General features: G+C 45.3%; 1 protein-coding gene across 40 annotated transcripts in view; it reads left to right on the top strand.

The window, feature by feature from the left end:
* Window positions 1–15,144, top strand: part of ANK3 (ankyrin 3) — a 493,966-nt gene extending 478,822 nt beyond the window's left edge. For 36 of the 40 annotated variants that reach the window (XM_077350673.1, XM_077350676.1, XM_077350705.1 and 33 more), the window contains 4 exons: window positions 8,575–8,658; window positions 8,804–8,863; window positions 10,989–11,074; window positions 13,455–15,144. In XM_077350673.1, coding sequence (XP_077206788.1) covers window positions 8,575–8,658; window positions 8,804–8,863; window positions 10,989–11,057 — 213 coding nt within the window. In that variant the 3' untranslated portion in view covers window positions 11,058–11,074; window positions 13,455–15,144. The remainder of the gene's footprint in view (window positions 1–8,574; window positions 8,659–8,803; window positions 8,864–10,988; window positions 11,075–13,454) is intronic. The other 4 variants (XM_077350668.1, XM_077350666.1, XM_077350669.1 and 1 more) reach the window with 2 other exon arrangements.
* The last annotated feature ends 11,795 nt before the right edge of the window (window positions 15,145–26,939 follow it).

Raw genomic sequence — 26,939 nt, 5'->3', positions numbered from 1 at the left:
GCCACTTTGATCTAAAGCAGCATCCAAAATGGTGCCTAGTCCTTTCTCTGGTTTTTTTTTAATTTTATTTATACCCTGCCCCTCCCAGCATGGCAGCTTAGGGCAGCTTCCAACATAGAATACATAAAAACATACACAATTTAAACTATCACCATAAAACCATCATACCAGCTGTGTAGGCAGGCCTCAGAGCACCTCGGTTTTCAGAGGGGGGGTGTCCAAATAGAAGGATCCCAGGTGTTGTTAACCATAGCTGTCCTGATGTTCATTGGCCCCAACCAAATGCCTAGTGGAAGAGCTGTTGAGTCACATTCTTCTGCTGCTGTGTGGCCCAGGAGTCAAGACTGAGATGAATTTTTCAAGAATTTTCCGAATTACTCCTGGACCCCCCCCCAAAAAAAAAAATCTTACAAAAAAGAAATCAAACAGCTATGTGCTGAGCTTCATGCTATTGCAGGTAAAAATGTTAATAATCGAGTTACAAAATTGCTATTGATTGAATTTGAGGGGAATTTGAGGCATTGCCTTGCAAGGGGATATTGACCACCTAATGAGGACACTGACAACCATAATTTGGCGTAAAATATTTGGCCACAGCCTTTATTCAACATTCAGCGTAGCAAGCATGGGAAGAGAAATTTGCACTCTTGTGGCCAGCTGACCACAAGGCAGCCCATCGCAGCCTGCCCCCCAGCGGGTTGCATTGGCTATCCTGGAAAATGGTAGGCTGAAAAAGGGGGGAGGTAACATGGAGTGACCCCTCCGGGCATCAGCCTCTGTTGGGTTCTCCTGCTCCCCGGAAATGCAAGCCTTCAACCAGACTCTGCATTCACACAAATCCTTAAGGGGGCCCCCAAATCTAGGGGAGGCCAGCACGCAAGCTTGGCCTCCCCAAAATTGATCCTTCCCATGCTACACTTCCACCGGCTGTGACAATTAAACAACAATACAATCCAACATCTAACAAATAATCCAACAATTCATAAATAGGGAGGGAGGGTAGGTTTCGCGTCTTCGGGTGCCCTGATGGGGAAAAAACAATGTCGGGCCTTCTGTTTAACTGACGCCCCCTGTTGCCATGCCAACACACACCCCGCCCAGAGAATGCCAGGGCTGGGAGTTCTCTCCCACCGGCCAGGTCCCTGTCGGTGTTCCTCCCCCACAGTGGCAATGGCCCCCGTTAGATGAGTCTTGGGGGCTTTTGGCCTTGCGGGCAGATATTGACCGCCTAATGAGGACACTGACAATCATTATTTGCCATCTTGCTCATCTGTGGCTCCATGAGGTCCAGCCTTTATTCAACATTAAGCATGGCAAGCGTGGGAAGATAAATTTGCCCTCTTGTGGTCAGCCAACCACAAGGTAGCCCATTGCAGCCTGCCCCTCAACGGGTTGCATTGACTATCCAGCCCAAAATCCTGCACAATGGCAGGCTGAAAAAGGGGGGAGGCAACATGGAATGACCCCTCCAGGCATCAGCCTCTGTTGGGTTCTCCTGCCTCCCAGAAATACAAGCCTTCATCCAGGCTCTGCATTCACACAACCCCTTAAGGGGGCTCCCAAATCTAGGGGAGGCCAGCACACAAGCTTGGCCACCCCAAAATTGATCCTTCCCATGCTACACTTCTGAGCCCGAATAGGGATATAACTCTTCGGGCTTCCACCATCACTCATTTTTGCACCCAATTCAAAATAGCATGTCAGATCCCATGGTCGCTTAAATTATGTCTGGGGCCAGGACAGACAAGTGGTTTTTGGGGGAGTGTAACATGGCTGGCATGAGTTCGGGGTCCATCTTGGAACCAGCATGGCCACTGACCTGGGAAAGTGGCCTGAGCACTGGAGACTAAGCATACTGCAGGTTCAGGTGGGTGTTTCATGGCTGGGCTACTAGGAGCTCCATTCATGTTGTAGGTATCGTAGTCCTTTAAGTCCCACCTCACCTGGATGTTGTTTAAAGACTACTTGTGAGCCTACTTGTCATGTGCCATGGCCTCTGCATCCACAGAAAGTACCAAATGATTCCCCAAGTGCCAACTCCTTTCTGGGTAAGCACCAGCAACAAGGCGTAGAAATACTGCATAACCCCTTAACCAGTTAGTGAAGGAGTGATCATTTTGTGCTGCTGTAAAGCCTTTTTTTTTTAATCCCTTTTGGGCCCCGTTTTGGGACATCTCCATCTGGTTGCACCATGTTAAATACGTCGACATAATACCCATCAAGGGTCCTCTGAATTTCCTAGTGAGTACCAGGTAGTTTCCCCCAGCTTCATAACCCAAAGGAGGGGGGGGGCTTCATGGACTAATCCGCCCCCACCTTTTCTTATAATAAGGATCCACTTCATCTTCCAGCTCAGGCTACCTGGAACCAAAGAACCCTGAAGCCAATAGGTCCCATCTCAGTGGCCTTCAGAGGTTTTGACCTCAGATGAGGATGACTCACCCGAAAGTACTGGCAGCCTGCTGGGCCCTGAAGCACTTTCCTCCTTGCTTCTTTTACTCTTATGCCCAGTCATCTTTTGTTGCTCCGTTCCTCCCTGTTGAACATTCCTGAAGGAGCTAGGAGCACTGACCGTACCTGCACTTGCCTGTCCCTGTTGTGCTGTTATAGCACTTTCTGTAGGAGGAATGCCCACATGTACAGTCTGCGTACCCTGATGTGGAGACAGCCAATACTGTCTGCTTCCACAACTTCTATGCCACCCAGTCATCTATCGGCCAGGTTGCTGCCAGCTGTGCCCGGGCAGTACCTCCTGGCCATATGACCAGGGTGATACCTGCGGCTGTGCAGCAGCAGAATTCCCACTCCGCATCCATGCCTGCAGTCATGCAGCATAACCCCAAGCTTGATAGTCAGCAAAACATTGGCTCTCAGGCCCTGCAGACAAAGCCTGATGGGCCCCTGGCCACCAAGTGGGTTGTTGGTATCCTGGACCCCATGGAGCCACAGATGAGCAAGATGAGGAACTGCCATTTCCATGGTGGCTGGACACACATGAACCTGAAAACAACCTCTGATAGACTTGAGAGAAAAAAAACCCTTGGAACCAGCAGCTGCCACCAGCACAGCACAATTCATAGGCAGTTGGGGCTTCACCACCACAGCCTGCCCTGACCCATCACTTTCCCCCCACTGGCATCCTTTTTGGCACCCTGGTCTCTCTCTCTCTCTCTCTCTCTCTCTCCTGCCAAAATGGGCCATGAGAGGCTTACTTGTTTGTTTGTCTTTTAAAACAAACAATGCCCCCGTAGCGTGTCTAGCATCCCTTTTCCCTCAGAAAGTAAAATAAAATAAAATCGCTGGGCTTCGCTGATGTTGCGAGGAGGTCGGGCCAGAAAAAACGGCTCCTCCCACCAAGTGATGCATCTTTGGGCGCCCTGATGGGGAAAAGAGGCGGAGCAATGTTGGGCCATCCGTTTAACTGACGCCTAGCTCAGCCACGCCCCCTGTTGCCATGCTAACACACACCCCGCCAAGAGAATGCCAGGCTGGGAGTTCTCTCCCACTGGCCAGGTCCCCGTCAGCGTTCCTCCCCCACAGCGGCCATGGCCCCCTTAGATGAGTCTTGGGGGGGGTTTTCTCCCTGTTTTTCGTTTTGCCTTCTGTAAAGGCAGAAATAATGGAGCTGCCCTGTTTCTCGGGAGATGTCAATAAACACTGTTCCTTGGTGTAGATTTGCATATACAAATGAGGAACAATGTTTTGGATCTTTAGTGGACCAGCATGTCATTCTTTAATGAAGACCAGTCATTGCTACTGCTTAATTTTCCATGGAATGTTTGCCATTCGTATTTTGCCCTTCCTTGCAGTCCATGAAATAAGTTTGTACATTTCATCAGTATGAGCTCAGTAACACAGAAAAAGGCAGGGGTCATATAATAGCAGCAATTCAGGCTGAAACACTGGATCAGGACCTTTGTTCCCCATTACAAGAGCTGATCGCACTTTGTTGGTGTGACTGTACAGCAGTGAAGCAGTTGTGCAGCAGCACACTTTGCTACAGGCGGAGCTGTCTGTTTGACAGGTTTTCATGTAACATTATGCCTGTGAAGCATACCCATAAGGAGAAACTAGGGGGGATTTTCTCAAGATAAATGATATGCAGCTACATGGTGGTGTCTTTGCTTACCTAGCTTTGAGTAACACACTCTTGCTGTCATGTAAGAAAAGACAACAGGCTGCCTCCTGAGCAGGGATGGGCACAAACTGAAACATGAAGGGAAATTTGTCATGAATTCTGCCATGTCCACCCCTTTCCCCCGCGCTGCAGCGCTGGCTGCTTCAGGCTTGAACGGCCACTTCAGCAACGCACAACACTAACTGCAACACTAGAAATCAACTGTCGAGCTTTCATTCCCTAAAAGTCCTGGGTTCTCAGAAGCTTCTTGGAAGCTTCTCAGTTGAACAGAGAAGTTTTCCTTAAAAGACAGCTTGCTGTCCCTTAGCTCTGCCATAGTGCCCAATTTCAGCAAAACATTGGTGTAGTCCAAAGTGTGTGTTCAGTTTATGCCATGCTGGAGAGGCCTGATTTGCCTGTGACCAACACTTCCCCAGAATGTCAAGATGTCCAGACTTCTCCATAATGTTTAAGGGTTGCTGGGGCAGAAATGTCAATGGGGAAAAGGGTTATCAGGTTAGAAAAAAAACATTTGGAGCCCTCCCCTCTGGGCCTTTGTTGATGTAATGTTGGGGCAGAAAGGAGGAGGCTCTGGCTGTTATGGACTTGGATCCAGCCAAATTTTTCACTTTAACCTCGGCCACTTCTTTGCATTACTTCAGTCTTCTCCTTGCATCACGGTGGTCCATTGTGGCCCCATCAGCAGAGATTGTCTTGGTTGTCAAAGAGGACCCCTCCTCACCTATTTCCCCAGCTGAACAGCTGGTTGTGTCCAACCCCTGGAAAAGGAATATTTTACCTATAGACTTCTATAAGTTTAGAAGTGTTCAGATGGCTCGGGGAGCCTGAAGGAATAAGCGAGGCCCAGATTTAAAAATGGAGAAAGTCAAGTGTTTAAAAAATGCTTATATGACAAATGTCCCCGGTTTCAGCCTGCAGCAATAACTGAAATATGGAATATTTATTAGGCATCCTCATTTTAAAGTCTGGCTAGCATTGCTCAGTGCTGGGTCGGATACACTGTCGCTAGCATTATCTGAGCTTGGATCCCTAGGAGGCATTTCACCCTCAAGTGATGCAGGTCTAGCTTGGCAGGGTTTCCTAGTCTCCAAATAAAAAGTCAATTCTGCCGTAGTGAAACGAGAGTGGATGAACTAAGCAAAAATGCACACAGTTCCATATGGATTGGGCTGTCTCCATGTCAGCTTTTCTTGAAGAGACACTGATGACTTATTGCTTGAGACTGCAGATCTCAGCTCCCCTTCCTTTCAATCCTTCCCTTACATTGTCTATCCGGAACCTGCCTCTGCAGTTTCCAAGCAACTGGGAAAAGGAAGACATGGTCACGGCCCACTTTCCAGTTTGGCTGAAATTCATATAAGAGAAGTCTGAGCATAAGGAAGTTACTTCCCTTCTGCTGTCTTGTTCTCCTAGGATGAAGTCATTTCTCGCTCAGGTTTACACCTGGGCATGAGGATGCATCCAGACAGGGCAAAGACACATACATGCAAACAGCAAAAGGGTTCTTTGTCAAAGGGATGCAGCTCTTTGCACAAGTTTGAAAGAAATACTGAGGCTTTTGATATAGTAAAAATAAAGAGGGTTTTTTTGAAGGCCATAAGTAGCATCCTCAAACAGTCATGGTTTGAGATTAGGACGCCTGTGTATATTTGGAAAATATACATTTTCCAAATGCATACCCAGCACAACAGGAACAGTAAAGTCAGAGGCCAAGAAGGTAGAGCAAGAGACAGGAGGCTGAAGCTTGTAGCTACCTATCAGTGCAGATTCCAGTCAGATGTCCCGTTCCAAGGGAAGGAGTCCAGACACCCAGGCAGCCAATAATCCAAAATGATGATCCAAAGAGAAAGACCAATGGGGACACTAGATGTGTGTAACCGATCATTTTGCTACTCTTAGAATCCTGCGCTTGCCGCTGATCACTGTGGAGTTGGAGGATTCTGGTTGCAGTTACAGGGCCAGAGTCCTAAAATAACACATTCTTTTCTCCCCCAACTTGGAATGCACCAAGATGGCATGGTGGGGCTCTTGAAGGTGGTTGAAGGTGAAGAAGAGGCAGTATTTCTAGGGGCCTGGGAATATTTCCAAATAAAGAAACAGAGGAAGTTTCTGACCAGGGAAGAGATGTGTTTGGAGGTAGTCTTGGATACTTCATTGAGCTGGTGTCCAGGCAGGCAATTATGTAATCTGAATTAGATCACTCTGGATTAAGAACGTTCTAGTGAGAAATAGTGGTGCAGGCTTTAGTTCTTTCTAAGGTTCAAATGCTAAGGCAGCCTAATTCTTATTTTGCCATGATAAATAGGTCCTGGCTGCCCAATACCATGAGGGGCCTGTTTTCTCTCGGGAACTATTCTTGCCAAGTAAATATGTTTAAGTTAGATATATTCTATTTCTTCTGCTAGCCCTTGGTCCTCTCAGGTGCTAATGAGCAGAAATTCTGTTTCTTGGCCTCCTGGGAGTGGCTGGCAGAAGGTAGCTGCACATGCTCAAGGTGGAGGGGGAAAGAAAGACCACAGTGTTAAAACATTTGTAAAGCTTCATGGCATTAAAGTGCTTGCCCGTCATCACTTTGGAATGCTGTTTTCTGTAGCAACAGATGTGTCTGGAATCGCTGAAGGTGGAAGGGCTGGTTGACTAGGGAAAGAACCAGGGGTTTACAAGAACCACCGTAACATCATCTGCATTTAGATCTTGAATTTCACCAAACCACAACAATCTGTCTGCACTGACTGTAGTGTACCTTAATTCAATCAATTGGCTTTATTACATTCAGCTCGTACCTTTAACCCATTCCCCCCCCCCATATCTGAGGATTTTGGATGTTCCACAGTTCATTCAAATAAATGAAGCATTGAATATTTCACCAAGGACTGTGGCTAGTCTTCTGGGTGCCCCTTGACATTAACGGTCCCGGAAATCTCCCACGGATTTCATTGGGTCTTTGGAATTTATTGGTTAAATCTTGTACAGAGGCGTTGACTGGGAAAGGATTTTGCCCTCTGCGCAAGTCTACAGAGTTATGCCTGCAGGGTTTTCTTTCATTGCCATCACACATCTGTTTTATTCCCCAGCACAGCTAATAACTACCATTCAAGTATCTTTCTAATAGCTTTGTGTATAAACCTCGATCCCATCTGAATGTTGGCAGCTAACAAAATGGGCTCTGGGACATGAAAGCTCCCACTCTTACGTCACCAAGTCTTTTAAGGTGTCAGAAGACTTCTTGTTGCTTTGTCCCCAGAAGCAGACAGTGTGGAGTAGCCTCTTCTGATCCCTCATCGCCACTTGATGAAGGACGCTGTTGTGTCTGAGAGCTCCAACATCATCCGAGGAGGCTGTCTGAACAGATGCCCTTGCATTCTTGGTCCTTGACTCTCTGACTGAGATTCTGCATTCATTATAGGGCCTTTTGCTTTCCGTTTCTCTGAGCCACAATGAGCTGCCTCCTCAACACCGGATTCAGCCCTTTGGGGATTGTTCCATATCAAAACCCAGGTGGAGGGATGGTGTGTTTGAATGAGCTCCCAAATTTAAAAGAAGCAATTCTTAGTATGCTGAAAGTTTAGTAGATTACAGGTCAAGGGGATAGTTGGGTTTCACTTCAATGGGGCCTGGCTTTCTATGTACAGTTTTAAAGAAAACCTTGAGCAATGTTCAACATGAAGTGGTGTAAGCCGAGAAGGAAAGGCTGAAGGATTTGGGAATGTTCAGCCTAGAGAAGAGGAGGTTAAGAGGTTGCTCTCTTTAAGTAGTTGAAAAGTTTCCAAAATGGGTGGGAATTAATGAATTTTTAATAGATATATATTTTTTAATTTGCTACACATTTATCAAATGATATGACCATATATGGACATGTTCCCTCCCCCCAGCAGGCAATGACAGGCCTGGAGGGGGCAGGAAGAGAAGGAGCACTGGGTGGGCCTGTACACAGCTCTGCTTCCCAACCACATTCTGCACGATCGCACCAATTCTGGGGTTTCCTGAAACCTGAATGTTTCAGGAGTTTCTGAATAATACAAAAGTTGAAAAAGGCTGGCTTGGGCACATATTTTTTCCCGCATGTACAGGGGAAGGTAGCCAATTTCTCCTTTGAGGAGCTGTCCTTTACATCTCATGGAGTGCTCCTTCAAAGAACCTCTGACATTTACAGGGTCTTTGGGAGAGTTTTTTCAGGGGTGGTCTGTTAACCAAAAATGGGAGCAGGGAAGTCCCCATAGATTCACAGCATTTTGGATCCTTGCTCACAACAGCTTACTAAACCTTTTAATGTGATACATTAGAATGTGAAAATTGCACATAAGCTTTCAGTTGCCAATAACTATTTCTTACGAGTAGCCATGCATGACTTTGATTGCTTGGAGTGGGGTTGAAAGCTGATACAGAGTGGGGGGGGGGAATACAGCTGATCTAGCTAACCTTATAACGTTCTTTAGGGTGAGGAAGCAAAAAATATTCCTGGTGAATCTGTTACGGAAGAACAGTTTACTGACGAAGAAGGCAACGTCGTCACCAGAAAAGTAATCCTACCTCACGTTTTTATCTCTTCTGTCCTTTTTCAAAAAAAATTCTGAGTGTTGACTTTTGCCTTCAGCTTTATTTATCCTTTCAGGCTCAGGGGAAACTGTATCGATTTTCGTTTTCTCCTGTATTGCTTCCCCACAGGTTACCCGGAAAGTATTAAGGCGCCTTGTTATCCCACATGAGAAAAAACTCGGTGAAATGGTAACCGTGTGTGGAGGGGAGCTAGCAAATCAGGGGGTGCTCCCTGCCTGAATAGCACTGCTGAATGGCTAGCTGCTTGCGTTTAACACCCAGCCATGCAGAGCTTTTGCTTGTGATAAGAGTTGCTTCTCCACTCATAGAACCATAGAGTTGGAAGGGGCCATACAGGCCATCTAGTCCAACCCCCTGCTCAACACAGGATCAGCCCTAAGCATCCTAAAGCATCAGGAAAGGGCTCACAGACTGTGGTTAAGACGCGCGTGTGTGTGTGGTCTCTTCAGAAAGATATTCACATTTTATTTTAGTGACAACAAGAAATCTGTACATTAGAGTTAGTTTTCAGAAGCTTGGAAGATCCAACACTATTCTCATTCCCTCTGAATTCTTGTACAAACTTTGAAAAGAATGGGGTAGAGTACGTTTCACAGGACATAACCCTACAGCTCTTTGCCTCTAAGAAATCCTTCTGCAGCTTAGAGCTAAGGGTGGCAAGCCCGAAACTAGATGGCTCGTAATCCCAAATGTTAGCAGATCGGTGGACTCTTTGCCTTTTCAAACCCCACATTGTTCCCAGATTTTCCTTATTCAGGCTCTTTAGCGAGCCAGCCTTTCTAACGGTCTTGACTGCAAATACTAAGGCAATCAAACTGTTCAGGATTTTTCCACCCACTGAGGAATCTTCTTAGACACTCAAAAAAATTCAAATAAATGCACTAAGTATTCAGTTCTTAAAGCTGGTGCTTTTCTGAGATCTTTAACAAAGGGTGAGGTAACTTACAGATTAATCAGCAAAAACAACCATGCATTCTACATTAAAAAGCCACCATTCCTATTCTTTTAATTCACAATTACAGGGACATACCGGAACCAAAGTAGTTTCAAACACAAACCAGTGTGCCCTTGGTTTCCAGCTCCACTTATTCATCAACTAAAGCTTTAGTGGATTATTCCACTAATTACAGCTTGCAGCCTTCTTTAAAAAACACAATTTTGTTTTAACAAAAATGCTGTGATTCCTACCATTCCATTACTTGTCATATGCAGGTAAAAGTTACTTTCCAGTTTGAAAATAACGTTGCAGAAAGTGTATATTCTAAATCTGGAGAATGAAACTTAGATCCTTCTATGAACTATTTTTTAATGACAAACACCAGGACATTGGCGAGGACGGAGTTATTCCAGCCCCCCTTTACTCACTCAGCTTGATATTCGCTTGACTTATCAGTAAACACTTGTTACATGGTCAGAAGGGGCATCTGGTTTCCTGTGTGCCTAGCATGATTCATGGTGCATTAGTTGTGCCAGGTACACTGTGTCCCTTAACCCGCTTTTTGAGTAGGTGGTAAAGCCATATCATAAGTGGAGATCTAATTCCATGTCTGGATCTTTCTCTTTGGATAATGTCAGCCAATGTATGCAGATAAAGAATTGTCACACTAAAAAAAATTGCGCAGCTACCAGCCAATAAAAAGTTGAGATTTTCTCTCCCCCCGCTCCGTACCATCTGTTTCTACATTAACACTGAGCAATTGTTAATAGAACAGTGTCCTACTTTTAAGTCTTCTGACTTACGTGGATAGAATTGAGGAGGTCTACACCGATTGCCGTTTAAAAAAATATTTTGTTGCAGACGTTCTGCTTTAACAGATATTCTTAGCTGCCTTCCCCCCCCCCCAACTCCCCGTCTTTTCCTCCTTTACTAATCTACCTGCTTTGAAGCTGAATTATGAGTAAGGCCCTGTAAGGAGAGTGGTATGGCTTCCACAGTATCTGCTCGCTTGGGGTGCCCAGCAAGGGGCATCTGTACATCTGGCTTTGCGGTGAGATGCATCATTCCGAATTCTCAGTTAATGAAATTCACCCTGATGTTGAATATTCCAGAATGGTGGCAACCCAGTTCGGCAGACAGCTCCTAATCCTTAGGGTGATCTTTCCCATAAAGAGGAGCTATTGAAAGCCTGTGTTTTTCCAGCTCATCAGTGTGGCTAGGGCCATGGATGGTGTGATTTTGCAATGACGTGTTACAGTTTAACAGCTTCTCGTGTATCCCCTTGCAGCTTCATGGGGCCTGCTAGTACCAGCAAATGCTCTCTGGTTTCTGAAAGTGTCCCTTTGTCCTTTTAAGCAGGGAGAAGGTTATAAGGTGAAGACAAAAAAGGAAGTCCGACACGTAGAGAAGACGACGTATTCATAACAGCCAAACAGCAAACGGTCAGTATGACTCGCGGATGTCCCCATTCTGAGATGATGGGCTAGGGTCGCCAACCTCCAGGTGGGGGCTGGAGAGCCCCTGGGATTAAAACTGATCTGCAGGGGACAGAGATCAGTCCCCTGGAGCAAATGGGCCACTTGAGAGTCTATGACAGGGGTAGTCAAACTGTGGCCCTCCAGATGTCCATGGACTACAATTCCCAGGAGCCCCTGCCAGCGAATGCTGGCAGGGGCTTCTGGGAATTGTAGTCCATGGACATCTGGAGGGCCGCAGTTTGACTACCCCTGGTCTATGACATTATGCCCCATTGATTGAAGTCCCTCCCCTCTGCAAACCCCACCTTCCTCAGGCTCCACCCCTCAAAGCTTCAGGTATTTCCCAACCCAAGCTGGCAACCATATGAGGAGCAGATCCTGTGCTTTACTCTTAGATCCTGTGCAGAGCTAGTGGAGATGCACTATGTCAACCACACTGCCATTTTCTTCTCCCCAAGCAGATCATGAGGGTTGAGCTGTACTGAAAGGGGGGAAGGAGTCAAAATCACCCTTTTCCTCTTCCACAGGGAGGAAGTGCCTAGGATCCAACCCATGGACCTTTGGCATGCAGTGTACATATTGGGGCTCGTGCTTGTAGCCATGCAGCCTTTAATTGTGGCTTTTACGTCGGCAGTTTCTTTTACCTGCAATGTTCCTGGGGCAACATGACGTGGGGCTTACCTGTGTGTCATCTGAACACACAGGGAAAACAAAGGATGTGAGCAGAATGGTTTCTAAGTTACTTGGAGTAGCATGGAAGCAACCTGATCACCCCTGGCGTGTGTTATGGCCCTTTAGTGTCAGTAAGCCTATTTGAAAACAGCAGCTAGAGATTTAGCTGTGGGGCAGGGATTCCCAACCAGGGTTCTGGGGAACTCTGGGGTTACCCAAGAGCTCCCCAAGGGTTCCGCAGCCTTTCCTAGAAGTTCGGATGGCCACAACATCACTAGAGCCCATCAATGGAACCCATTCCCTCTGTTGATCTACAGGATCTACTGCAGGGGTGGTCAAACTGCGGCCCTTCAAATGTCCATGGACTACAATTCCCATGAGCTCCTGCCAGCGAATGCTGGCAGGGGCTCATGGGGATTGTAGTCCATGGACATCTGGAGGGCCGCAGTTGGACCACCCTTGATCTACTGTCTCCACAGTGGAAACAGTATGTGATTGATTGATTGATTGATTGATTGATTGATTGATTGATTGATTGATTGATTGATTGATTGGCTGGCTCCCACATCTTACTTCCATGCACATTTCTCTGAAGGAGCATGCCACCACTTCTGGGGTTTCTTGAAGCCTGGAAAACATTTCAGTGGTTGCCCTGCAGTCAAAAGTTTGAAAATAGCTGCACAGATCCTAGTGTTGTAGTCCAAAGAATATGGCTAGATGTGTATATAGGGTTTACATGTAGATTATTATCCTGGGGGCAGAGATTTAGCTGAAAGTATAGGTAATAAGCAAGCCCTGTTCATGGTTTGAAGGAGCAATTTTACCTAGGCTAGTTCAATGGGTTCCCAGGAAAGAAAATGCACATTAAGTCTGTGATGTTAAAAGATGCATATTTAGGTACCCATTCAACTTGAATTTGTGTGTGTGTGAGGGGGGTGGCATATCCTAACCTTAATTATATCTCCTAGGAAGGAGGGTGGCCAGTTTTTATACTGCCCAGGCTTCTCTCCTGCTGCGGCGTCAGCCATTTTGTGAAAGAAATATTTTTTCTTTATTTGAGACGAGGGAGGCTTTCGCCAGCTGCTGCAACTAAATGGTCCAAGATAATGAGCCGTTGTCTGGGAGCAGTAAGGTAAAGCAAGTAGAAGAGCTCCAAATAAAGCCTATAGACTCTCATGACAGCCAATCCCAGAAATACTTGCTTACCCTCCAAAGGATTAAAGAGCGAATGAACTCTTTCTTCTAAACATGATGGGTTAATTGTCCCTTGCCGAAGGAAGAGAAAATGACTCAGCCAGGTGGCGAATCCCTTCACCTCACATGATAAAGCTGTGAGCAGAGAGATAATTTAGAAGGTATTCTTGAGTCTCCTGGTGACTTAAGAGAGAGAGGATTTATTCAGAGTCAGGAACACCTGCAGAAGACTCCCCCTGCCCCTTCCGTTAGGCCAGAGGAGCTCTCTGATTTGCTGCTGCATCTATTCAGATCTTCGAATATCGTGCCAGCAAATTAACTTCCCTGGTCCAGCAAGACGGCGCGAGTCAATTACTATCTATCTCACTCCCTAATGCCGTCATTTAGGACTGAATCACCTGGTTGATTTTGCTTTTATGTGGAGGTCTCTGATCTTTGCTTTCTCTTTCTCTCTCCCCGGCCCTGCTGCCCCTCCCAGGACTGTGTGCGCTATTACTGCCAGTATTCCTAGGAAGAAACTCAAGGAAGAAAAAAAAACAAACAAAACAAAACCAACAGGAATTACCGAGTCACTGATAAAGGCGTGTGTGCGTGTGTTTTCGCCGCTTCCACACATTAACCGCATGGTTTTTTTTATGCGAAAAGGAAAACAAAAACAAAAACCCACAAAAAAAATTAATTTAGCATGAGCCAGTTCTTCAAGAGCATGGAAGTTCACTTTCGTTCACGGCATTGGAGAGTTTGCACATGGCAGACTGATATACAAGATGCCACGCTGGAATAGCTTCTTTCAGGCCACTGGAAGTCATCGCAAAGAAAAAGAATTCCTGTAGCAAGGGGCGGGGGTGGGGGGGGGGACAAATCGACACTGAAAAATGGTTGGAACCACAGAAAGACACTAAAATTTACTAAAATCTACACAACAGCTCGCCTTATTTTTCTTGGACCCAAACTGTCAGGGTAATAAAACACACTTTTGTTTCTTTTTTTAAAAAAAAAACAACAACAACAACTGACATTGATAATTTCACTGTAAATAAATAACACTGTATAAATTCTCAGTAGATTCAATGTTGATAAGGCACTGGCTTTTCGCTCACCCACCGGAACAACTGCATTTGCGTCGGAACAGAAATCGGTGTCTCAACATGGCTTACACCTGCAGGGATATTCTGGGTGTATCGTCACCATTTCTTGTATATTTAGCAATTATAATGTTTGTATATGCAAAAATGCTAGCTTGATTTTAAAAAAATCTTTAAAATCCACTGCAAATTTAATGATTCCTAAGATGAGGAATTCTGTAGTTCTGTGAAAAAAAAAATGATTCCCCTTCCCCCCCTTTCTTCAGAGTACTAATATTTTGGTGCATGCGTTTCACCTTATTTTGATTAAATCTTTTTCCACTTTTGCAAACACTAGACCGCAACTTGACAAATAAGATTCGGGGGAGGGGGAGGGGAATTGCACTCCACCAAGCACGGCCACAGAGTCAGCCCCCGTTTGTTTAAATAGGGGGGGGGGACTCCGGCACATGCGCCACTGAAAAAAAAGGCAGCAGTGCTTGATGGAAGGAGGGTGTGCCCTTTCTCTGCAAACACATAGATAGCCCATCATCTAATATTTGTTGCTGATGCCAATTTCTTTTTCCATGGAGATGACCTAAAATTCAAAGAAGATATAACATCTACAGTAGTTGCATTATAGGGAGGGGGGGTGCTATCTGTTCTTGCTTTATACCCCCCGGGGTGGGGGTAGGGAAATGCTTGCAGCTTTTAGAGATGGGTTGGTGCTCTTGCAAGCACAAGTTTGGGATATTTAAAAACAAAAAGAGAGACAAAGAGAAATTCTTAGATATCAGACTGGCGGCACGCTGTAAAAAAAAATATTACTGTATTGTGTACTGGCTCCAAGATGTAGAATCGTTAAATAAGCCAATCATCTGTAATCATTCTAGCCGTGACATCTTAGGTTGTTAAGGCTGCTGTGTTTTAAAGGGCATTTTTATTTGGGTTTTTTGGTGAAATACTTTAATTTGTTAATTATCTTCATATGAAAACAGAATTCATTGATAATAGCTCTAATTACATATGTATGAAAAAAAAACACTGGATGATCTAGTTGATTATTTAAAGCATAAAATAAATTGTGTTAAAACTCTTCACTTACATGGATATTGCAATATTATTATATTCTCAAGGTGTACACCAAAATAGTCATCTTCACCACCTGAGTAGTGGGTTCTTGATCACAGGTGGCATTGCTTGACTCTCTTTTCTTGGCATCTCCAATTTCTCCACCCCTCCTTGACTTGCATTTGCCCCCTTCCCTCCGACATAGTTCTCCCTCATTTCCTCTTTCTTCCACCTTCTCTCATTGGCCATTTCTTCTTCTCTGTCTACATTGGTTGCCTTTTTTCTGTTCCTCTTTCCGTGTCCTCTCATTCCTTTCTTTGCCTTTTAGACCCCAGAGATACCATTTAATTTATCCATAAATTATCTGAAATATGTGGTGAACAGTGTCATGACTAAGTTTATGGAAGACGCCAAACTATTCTGGGAGATAAAAACCAAAGAAGACTCCAAAGAGCTTCAAGAGGAGCTCTCCAACTTGGGCAAGTGGGTAGCAAGGTTGTAATCCAGCATTCTGCTTGCAGTGGGCAAGCAGGACATGAACTGATCCCTATATCTCTAGTTTTCATTAAGGCCAATTGCTCAGATGTGCAACTCCATAAGAAGACCCCTGGGAGACAGGCTTTGCTCAAACATGAAGTTGGAAATGAAGTAGGAAATCAGCCAATAGGAAGACCACTAAGAAACCAGAGGATATCTGCTGGATGTGTTCCTTTTTTAAAAAGGAAATTAAATGTAAAATTGCAGTGTTCTTCATTGACAGCAATAATTTTCAAGACTTTGTTTTGCCTTATTTCTGCTGCCATGTTGTTTCTTCTGTTAAATGCTGTTTCAAAGGCTGCCTTTCTTTATGAGTGTTCCTGATGACTGTGCTAATTCACTCGATCTCTCATCATCTGATTGTTTGGTGACTTTCAGCCACCTCTATTGAATGATCTCCACTGACAGGTATTGTCTTTGAGCTGACATAGAAGTTCCACCTATTGTGATTAATCAGTGATTACGCATTCACATACATCAACGAATGAGGAATATCATTTGTGTAAATTAGCTCTTCAGTCATTCGCACAATGATCTGAACCACTTGTTTTAATGCTACAAAAAAAAATTGCTTCTATTTGAAGGTCACATTATTATCCAGGTGGTCTATTGTAGGATACTGGAAGGAGATGTCATAGGAGATATGAAGCTATTGCTAAAAACAGCAGTCTCTTCTCTCCTCTGGTAATGTTCGGTGGGCTTCAAGTTTCTCCATCCAAACAAGAGGTAGCCAGTGAATGAGCAAAAAGGTAAGGGAAACTCATACAGGTAGATCAGCCATAATGTCATTTTTTTTTTACTTGTACGAGTATGTTGAAAGCAGGCACCTGTTCTGGACTAATTACATGGAGGGTGACAAAAAAGATGCCATCCTCAAAAATTTCCCACACATTTTAAGGTTATCTTTTACTGCCCAGCATATAGTCATTCAGTTTTGGGGAAATTGTCACAGGCTAAAAAGTTATGAACCATACTGTATACCAGTGCTCTCTGGAGCTTGTGGGCAGTTTTGGAATTTTCAGTCAATGAATTTACAAAATGGCAACTTTTAGAGATGCAATCACAAAATGGCTGCCTTGACTGTTGAGAGACTGTTGAGACTGTTAAGAGATTGCCAATGAAGTATCTTCCTTTGATGGAGACAGCGGATTCAGAATAGGTGCCTTCTGAAGATACGAAAGTGATGCCCCCTCAGTTCATCTGCTCCAGTGAGTTGGAAGAAAACTAGGATTCACTTTTCACCTTCAGAAAGGGGAACTTTATCAAAGAAGCAAGTGAGTGTCAGGAAGAATGTTGGTGGGTGCCATGGGTTCTGGAGATCACTGCTATACACCAAATGAAGGTAAAAAGCATTGATAACAAATTCATTCTTACAGCTGGATTTTTTCTTTGCTAGGTGAGTTACTCTAAGGCCTCAAGTGACTAATGAACCAAAAACTATGGCTTCGACCTGCAGTACTCTTTTAAATGTCCCATTTGGTTCTTTCAAGTCCATTGCATACTTGATAGCCAACTCATTTTATACAGTTGTATGTGTAAAATGTCCAAATTAGATATGATATATACATAGTTATCACTGTAAATAGAAGAGGCGGCCATACGCTTTAAAACGAGTATGAGATGAAAGGCTGTAAATAGCACGTAGATACTGATTTTAATCCTTCTGGAGCCCTGTCAAAGCTGAATTGTGTTGATGATAATGGGAATTATGTGTGATGATGATGATGATGAACTTTTTCTTCATTGTTTTAAGCCAGTGGTTCTCAACCTGTGGGTCGGGGCCCCTTTGGGGGTCGAATGACCCTGTCACAGGGGTCGTGGCAGGGCGAGCAGCTTGGCCGGGGGGGGGGCTCCATCCACACAACAGCCTTGCGGGGTAGATCGAGATAGTGTTCGTTTGTCTGGAACAGCAGAAAAGAGCAAGATCGGCATGGTGGGACCAGAGGCAGAACTGAACTGAGTAACCCTGGGGGGGGGGGGAACAATTGATATACAATCATAAACAATGGATCTTCACACCATTGGTCAGTTTCGGTTTAATTTCTGTGAAAGAACATTTGCCTAATTTTATGGTTGGGGGTCACCACAACATGAGGAACTGTATTAAAGGGTCACGGCATTAAGAAGGTTGAGAACTACTGTTTTAAGGGAACAGATATCTCAATTGAACAGTAAGAGGATACTAATTAATTGACCCAAAAGATAATGTAGCGTTGCTCAGTACATGCATGCAGTATGCCATGGTCTTGCTCATGGTTTGCACCACTGTGAAGGATCAATGTTACCGAAGCCCAGACAATTGTTGATAAAATTGAGGGATGGGGGGAAAGCCCCGTAGTACATTCCCTAAAACCAAATGATCCACTGTAAGTTGATAAGGCGTAGGAAGAGGGGGCGATGGCATTGAATCATGACCAAGAACAAATCCACCTCACTCAGACGATGGCTTGTCTGACGCTCCCTCCTCTTCCTCCTAAAGGAGACAAAGAACTCGGAGATCATGGTAGCTGGCAGAAGATAAGAACAAGGACTGTTAATTTTTATACTTCACAAACATTTCAGATGATGATTAACCGAGCCTGCTAATATACCTGGTCAAAGACCAAAAACACCACCTCGTGCTAGCTGTGGTGCAGATATAGGAGGTTTGTTCAGCAGTAGTAAGGAAATAAAAGGGGATGGGCAAAACTGCGTAGCCTGTGTAATCTCATGGATTCATGGTGAAAGTCCAAGGATCCCAGCCAGCCTTTAATGAAGCCATCTGTACCATTGGGCAGCCTTTAGATGGGGATCATTACCTACTCTTCAGGCACCACTGACTACAATAACTACAGATAGCTGGCGATTTCTGAACACTGGGATAGAAATTCAGTCATGACAGCTGACCAGCCTCTGTACAAGAAAGGCAAGGAACTTGTACGAATAGAAGCCAATAGGTTTGTACATGGAGGACACCATGTAGTGCTCTTCCTACTGTTGATGCCTGACCCACTGACAGGAGCTTGGTGAACTGGATGACTTAAAAGAATGATGTACTTCATGTGGGCAGCGAGGAATACGAACTGGAAGTAATAGAAGAAGAAGAAGAGCTGGCTTTTAGACCCTGCTTCTCACTACCCAAAGGATTCTCCAAGTGGCTTACAGGCACCTTTCCTTCCTCTCCCCACAACAGGCACCCTAACCTTTTATGCACAGCGGCAGCTTCTCGTACACCAATGGGAAGATTTCCCCCGGTGCACACGGTCCACCCTGGAGGCAAGTCACAGTCTGCCCCTCATGCACACCTCCATGGTGGAAAGGTTACAGTGCGCTTCCCGCAGTGGTGGGTGGGAGGGGTGAGGGGGGTACTTCCACGAGAGTGGGATTGCTTGCCAACTCAATCCCAACTTCATGAAAGATTTAATGCCCCATTGGGCTCTACGGTGCCGCAAAGCTGAATGGGGTGTTTTCTGTCCCTGCTGGAACACTGTAGGCAGTGAGGAGCCAGGCCTGGAAGGCCCAGCTCTTCCCTGCATGCATGGGCCTGGCCTGCTATAGCTGTTGATGGCGACCACGGCAAAAAAGGGAATGCTACAAAATCAGCATTTCCTTGCTGTGGGCCATCAGAGGGCCAGGAGGGGGGTGGGCTGGTGACAACATCGTGCATAAACGGGGGATTAGCCCCGCTGCCATGCAAGTGCTAGCCCAGCCTCTCTGTGCATTATCCGTTGTGAGGTCGGTGAGACAGAGATAGCTGAGAGAAACTGCTCTGTGAGAACAGCTCTAACAAGACTGTGGCTAGCCCAAGGTCACCAACTTGGCTGCATGTGGAGGAATGGGGAATCAAACCTAGCTCTCCAGACTGGAAGCTACTTCTCTTAACCAGTAAACCAAGCTGGCTCTGTAAGCACTTTTGCTACCTTGCTACTATGGGTCACAATCTATTATTCTTCTAAATATCAGTTTAGGGCTGATCCTGCATTGAGCAGGGGGTTGGACTAGATGGCCTGTATGGCCCCTTCCAACTCTATGATTCTATGATTCTATGATTCTATATGCTAGATGGGGTATCGTCTAACTAGGTGACAGGAAAGCAGAATGCAGTAACAGAAGTGATTTCACTGCTGGAGAAGTTCCTGTGAAACAAAGTTTAAAAATCACAAAAAAAAATTATGTAGATGCAGGTTGGATTAACAAAATCAACATGGTAAACAATGAGACCTTTGACACCAGCAGAAAAGAACAAGCCAGGAACAAAACACTGTATAATGTGGTATGAAGGATCCATATCTCAGGAAATGTGAGATGCCTGTTCCACTTTAAAAGGTGATGTGATAAAGGAATCTTCATATGCTCTGTTGATCTCCTTTCACGGCAGATACAAGATGAAAAAAAAAAATCACTGCACAGCTGATGAAATTTGGTGTGTTGAAAATTGCAGTTACAGAAACCACCTTCTGGATAAGACATTATACATATGACGGGTGATTTTATGATGGCAAGATTATTTGGATATTTAGTTCATTTATAGAAGAAGAAGAGCTGATTTTGTACCCCACTTTTTACTACTTCAAGGAGTCTCAAAGTGGCTTGCAATCTCCTATCCTTCCTCTCCCCACAAGAGACACCCTGGGGAGGTGAGGCTGAGAGAGCCCTGATATTACTGCTTGGTCGGAACAGAAGAAGAAGAGTTGGTTCTTATATGCTGCTTTTCTCTACCCGAAGGAGTCTCAAAGCAGCTTACAGTCGCCTTCCCTTTCCTCTCCCCACAACAGTAGGTGGGGCTGAGAGAGCCCTGATATTACTGAAGAAGAAGAAGAGTTGGTTCTTATATGCCGCTTTTCTCTACCCGAAGGAGCTTCAAAGTAGCTTACAAATGTCTTCCCTTTCCTCCCTCCACAACAGACACCCTGTGAGGTGGGTGAGGCTGAGAAAGCCCTGATATTTCTGCTCGGTCAGAACAGCTTTATCAGTGCTGTGGCTGGCCCAAGTTCACCCAGCTGGCTGCATGTGGAGAATCAAACCTGAGGCCATTCCACACAAGGACCAATGTTGCCAATTGCTTTCACAAAGCGGAAACGCTATTTTAAATAGTGGAATCTCGGCATTCTGCATACCTGCATTTGTAGTGGAATCCAGTAGCATTTAATTCATTCCCCACAGGTTTCCGGTCTCGCAGGAATCGCTAGAAAGGAAGCTATTTGTTTCTGTACTTGTTCCTGCCCCTGGCTGTCAATCAAATGGAACAGCCAATAGGTGGTTGTTATCATGCTCCCGAAAAGCCCCTTTCCCTTTAAGCACAGTTAAAAAAAACACACACACACACACAGACACATTGCAACAAATATGCGTTGATTCGTTGCCAGAAAGAGACCCATCTAGCTGGCATGTGAGCTGGCGATTCATAATTACCACGCTCCCCTGAGTGGAAAAAAAATCCTCCCCCCTGCACAGGTGCGATTTTTGGCCAAAATTAAAGGGAACAGGCAAACAGGGGGGCTGTGTTGTGCTTGGGGACTTAGGGGAGCTTTAAAGCACTTCTGTGGAGGGACTGTAGCCGGATAAGCCTCGCTGGGTGAATGAAGCCTCGCTGGTTCGTTGCTTTCCCCGCTCTGAGGGGGAAAAAATGACGATCGCTTCGCTGGAAGTTCGGAGGAGAGAGCCAGGGGAGGAGGGACTTTGTTGCAACTGCTACATTGAGAACACACATGTCTTTTTCGTAAGTGTTGCAGGTTGTTGGCAAGAGTGCAGCGATTTTCTGAGGGTGAATCCACTTTTCCTGATTCCCCGAAAATCGCTACAACGAAGCGATTTTGGTGCAAGTGTTGCAGGAGTGTTGCAGATTGCTCACGACGTCATGCGTAATGCAGTTTTAGTGGCAAAAATAAAATGTAAGACTAGTGCTATATTAAAGTCATGCTGAATTGCCCCTGGTTCTCTTAATGAGAGTCCACTGCTCTAGCTGTCTCTTTCCCCATACACAATGGATGAGGCATGGTGCTTGCTTCTAAATGCCAATATGGGTAACTCATAGTCTAAAGCAGGGGTAGTCAAACTGCGGCCCTCCAGATGTCCATGGACTACAATTCCCAGGAGCCCCTGCCAGCATTCGCTGGCAGGGGCTCCTGGGAATTGTAGTCCATGGACATCTGGAGGGCCGCAGTTTGACTACCCCTGGTCTAAAGCATTGGTGGGGGGTGGGGTGGGTGGGTTACTGCTTGCCCCAGCCTGCATAGGCCAGGCTAGCTGCTGCCAGGATTGACACATTTTACGGTACTAAACGCTACCAAGAAAGGAGGAGCAGCCAGTACAGTCCTGTTAATAGTCAGAATTAATTATAGGGGCGGTTGATGTTTTCGAAAGCTAGGTAGTAACATTAATTGAAAGGCTCTCTTCGATTGCCTGGCATGTTTAGCTGTTTAATGGGGAGAAAGAAACTGTAGACGGAGGAGGCAAGAAGATGTTGGTGATGGAAATATTCTTTAGAAATAATAACAGTTCCCAGAAGTTTTAGGTGCTAAACTGACAGACAAATTGGTTTGATTTTCAATGTCTCCGCCTGATTTTTGGAACAGGTCTTGAAGTCAATGAATATGCTGTAATAGCCTTTTCTACTTCCATGATGAATGAGGTAAGCACCTGAAAATCTGCACGGTAATAACTTCACGGCTGCCAGTGCAAAAATTGTCTTCTCGGACAGGATCCAGTCCAACCTTCTGTTGTTTGACCTTTTGTGGGGTGGCAAGGGCAGCGACTTCGTTTTTCAGTTTTGCAGTCCTTTTAAAAAGTGCCAATTCTGACACAAAATGCCTTAGCGTGACAAGAGATGCAATATTTCTTTTTTAAAGTGCAGGTCGCCTTTCAGCTTTTTTGGGATGCTTCAGGCAGTTCCCAAGGTATAAAACATCCAGAATCACAAGGAGAAACATCTCCAAACAAGAGTCCCAAAATCTCCACAGCGTCATGTGAGGAAACGAAGGACATCATCCCAGGAAGACCGGCCTGGTATCTCCCTGTCATTTCCTCCACCTCACAAAAGAAAACTTTGACCCTGCTTTGAACAGGGGGTTGGACTAGATGGCCTGTATGGCCCCTTCCATGATTCTATGATTCTATGAAAACTTTCCCACCCAGCTGTTATTTCTACGGTTGCCACTAGGGGGGAGGAGAGAACTGCCGTTGTCACCGTCCTCCTAGCCACAAGGCCCCTCCTCATAATTTTCCAAAAAGGCTCCTGAAATTCTTTGCTCTTAGCCCAGTTTACTCTCAAGACAGGCAAAATCTTATGGGATCTGGGATATCCAGAAAGGGTGCCTTCCCCTATCCTGGTTACCTTTATAAGCATGGATTTGCGGGCCAAATTACTGAGTCTAGCAAGGCCCACCCACCGTTCTTGTTGTTGTTTAATGTTTAGCTTTAATTTGTTGTTGTTAGGTGCGAAGTCGTGTCCGACCCATCGCGACCCCAATTAAATTAGCTTTAATTAGGGCATGAAAATAGATTCAGGGGCACGGAAGTTACTGGTTACAAAGGGAGGAACTACCGAGCAAGGAGAAGTATGTGTTCAGCAACAAATCATTGCAGAGGGAAGAGAAATAAAATTCTCAGGCATTTGACTGAGGTTAATCTGACCTCAAAACATCTGACTTAAAAACCATCTGGCGGTCCTCCTCAAGCCACACCCTCCACAATCTGAAGGTTTCTGTCGGTTCTATTGAAATGTTCAATGAATTAATTATAGTTGGCTGTGAAACTTATATTTATTTATTGTTAGAACTATTACTGTTATGTTGTGGCTGTTATTTAATATAATTTTCCATGTAAACCGCCCTGGGCCATATGGAAAGGACATATGGAAAGGGCGGTATAAAAATCTAATTAAATAAATAAGTAAAGGGATTCTTTCCTTCAAGCCTGAACCTGCCCTTTGGTGTAGTGGTTAGGAGTGTGGACTTCTAATCTGGCAAGCTGGGTTTGATTCTGCGCTCCCCCACATGCAGCCAGCTGAGTGACCTTGGGCTCGCCACGGCACTGATAAAACTCTTCTGACCAAGCAGGAATATCAGGGCTCTCTCAGCCTCACCCACCCCACCGGGTGTCTGTTGTGGGGAGAGGAATGGGAAGGTGACTGTAAGCCGCTTTGGGACTCCTTCGGGTAGAGAAAAGTGGCATATAAGAACCAATTCTTCTTCTTCTTCAGTAATATCAGGGCGCTCTCAGCCTAACCCACTTCATAGGGTGTCTGTTGCGGGGAAAGGGAAGGTGAGTGTAAGCCACTTTGAGACTACTTCCCATAGAGAAAAACGGCATATAAGAACCAACTCTTCTTCTTCCAAACGAAAAGATCAGAGGTAGGTCTCGCGTCTTGGAGTACCAGAACTTGCCTGCTTTGAACTCAGCACGGCAATCTCTGGATTGGGTCCAGCCTTCCAAGCAGCCGCAGTCTCTTCTTTCTGGCTTTCCAAAAACTGTTCCATTGCTTCCCCAGTTAGAAAATTATCCTTCCACAAAAATCGGGCCTCCCCTCCCCTCCCCTCCTGTCCCTCCAGTCCCTCCTCCGAAACAGTGGTTATTGATTTGAAGCATGTTCCCAAGAGAATCGGCTACCCTGGCAAGCTTCATAGGATCCTTTCCCGAAAGCATTGATTTAATGATAAGGGACTTAAAATTGTTTTTGGCTTCTTAAACTTCAGGGCTTTGAGAACTTTGAGAATGGAAGCAGAGCATTAGACTATGACTGCTGCACCGTAGCTGCAAATTGCATAAAGATTCAACACACCTCAAGAAACAAGTTCTGTATGACTATGAAAGGCAAAAAAGAACAGGATCCAAGCCTAGAATCATAGAATCACAGAATTGGAAGGGACCTCCTGGGTCATCTAGTCCAACCCCCTGCACTATGCAGGATACTCACATCCCTATCGCTCATCCATTGTAACCTGCCACCCCCTTGAGCCTTCACAGAATCAGCCTCTCCGTCAGATGGCTATCCAGCCTCTGTTTAAAAATTTCCAAAGATGGAGAACCCACCACCTCCCGAGGAAGCCTGTTCCACTGAGAAACCTCTCTAACTGTCAGGAACTTCTTCCGGATGTTTAGATGGAATTTCCTTTGGATTAATTTCATCCCATTATAGGGTTCTAGGGTGCCAGCCTCCACCTTGTATCTGGAAATCTCCTGGCATTATCATGGCTCTCCAGGTGACAGAGATCAGCTTTGGAGGCTGCCCTGGAGGACGGGCAGTATACACTACCTTCCCTCCCCAAACCCCACCTCTCGAATCTCCAGGAATGTCCAAACCTGTAGCTGACAACTCCATGCAAGCAACCCTGTGAGGATACCTAAAACATATCTACGTGCAGGTAGGACATTGCTCATGTTTGTTTGCAGCTGCAGCCCCTCGTGGCATAGATGGTTGCTCCGTTGCATTGTCCAGCCATAAACAGTGGCTTCTTATCACTGGCTAAGTTATGGAGAGTGCACCCCCCCCCCCAATACTGTCATGTACAACAGATGCATCCCCATTGCTCTTCGGGGTCCAACCAATAACAGCAATAGCAAGAGGCCTCAATGAAGCCCTTGATCACTTACCTTCTGAAAACCTAAGGGAGATATCCTTACACAAGTCTCCTTGAGGAAGACGTTCCACTAATTAGTTGTGCTATATATAAGAATCTCCACTTATTGTTAGCGTTTCACAGTATTCTGCTTATGTTTTCCCAGGGAGCTGATCTCTATAGTTTGCATATCAATGGTAATTCCTGGAGAACGCCAGGCCTTACCTGGCAGTTGGGAACCTAGGTAATTCTTGGTAACTTTACAACTGATCTCCAGACTACAGAGGTCAGCTTCCCTTAGGGGTCCCATTTGTGCATATAGCAGGAGATCACCAGCCAATAGAAGTTCTTGTATACAGTTTCTGGCAATTGCTAGAGCTACTGTTTTCAATTCCAGGTCACTCTAGGAATCTCCAGGAACTCTATGGTTAAAATTTCTGGTAAGCAGCAAAAGCCTTTTTCAGTTTTTCTCCAAGGATGCTGCCCCCTTCACTCTCCCACGTGTGGCTAGTCCTAGCTCCTCTGGAGAATATGGCTGCTTTGGAAGGTGGGGTCGGTGGCATTATACCCTGCTGCGGGTGGGTGAGGCACAATACTTTCATCCCAAAGGCCAGACCTGACTTTGGTGACTTTATGTGATGTCTGAGTGCAGCAGTGAGACAGTTACTGAGAGGACTCTTATAGCGTGGGACTGTCAAGGGATTGTCATTTAGTACCTTCCAGAAGTACAGGCAGGATTTCGAAGAGGCAGAGGAACTAGAGATCAAATTGCCAACATACGCTGGATCATGGAGAAAGCTAGGGAGTACCAGAAGAACGTCTACTTCTGCTTCATTGACTATGCTAAAGCCTTTGATTGTGTGGAGCACAACAAATTGTGGCAAGTTCTTAAAGAGATGGGAATACCAGAGCATCTTATTTGTCTCTTGAGAAATTTATATGCAGGTCAAGAAGCAACAGTGAGAACTGAACATGGAATCACTGACTGGTTCAAAATTGAGAAAGGAGTTCGGCAAGGCTGTATACTGTCGCCTTGCCTATTTAACTTGTATGCAGAGCACATCATGAGAAATGCGGGATTAGAGGAGTCACAAATTGGGATAAAGATTGCAGGGAGAAATATCAACAACCTCAGATATGCAGATGATACCACTCTAATGGCAGAAAGTGAAGAGGAACTAAAGAGCCTGTTGATGCGGGTGAAGGAGGAGAGTGCAAAAGTTGGCTTGAAACTCAACATCAAGAAAACAAAGATCATAGCATCCGGCCCTCTCAATTCCTGGCAAATAGATGGGGAAGAAATTGAGATAGTGACAGATTTTATTTTCCTGGGCTCCATGATCACTGCAGATGGGGACTGCAGCAAAGAAATTAAAAGACGCTTGCTCCTGGGGAGGAAAGCTATGGCAAATCTAGACAGCATCCTAAAAAGCAGAGACATCACCCTGCCAACAAAAGTGCGTTTAGTCAAGGCTATGGTATTCCCAGTTGCAATGTATGGCTGCGAAAGTTGGACCATAAGGAAGGCCGAGCGTTAAAGAATTGAGGCTTTTGAACTCTGGTGCTGGAGAAGACACGAGTCCCTTGGACTGCAAGGCGAACAAACCAGTCAGTCCTAGAGGAGATCAACCCTGACTGCTCTTTAGAAGGCCAGATCCTGAAGATGAAACTCAAATACTTTGGCCACCTCATGAGAAGGAAGGACTCCCTGGAGAAGAGCCTAATGCTGGGAGCGATCGAGGGCAAAAGAAGAAG

The sequence above is a fragment of the Paroedura picta genome, chromosome 8 (genome assembly GCF_049243985.1).
Source record: "Paroedura picta isolate Pp20150507F chromosome 8, Ppicta_v3.0, whole genome shotgun sequence".
In the NCBI taxonomy this organism is placed as follows: domain Eukaryota; kingdom Metazoa; phylum Chordata; class Lepidosauria; order Squamata; family Gekkonidae; genus Paroedura; species Paroedura picta.
Note: the sequence above shows the minus strand (reverse complement) of the source record. Positions and strands in the feature narration are given on the sequence as shown.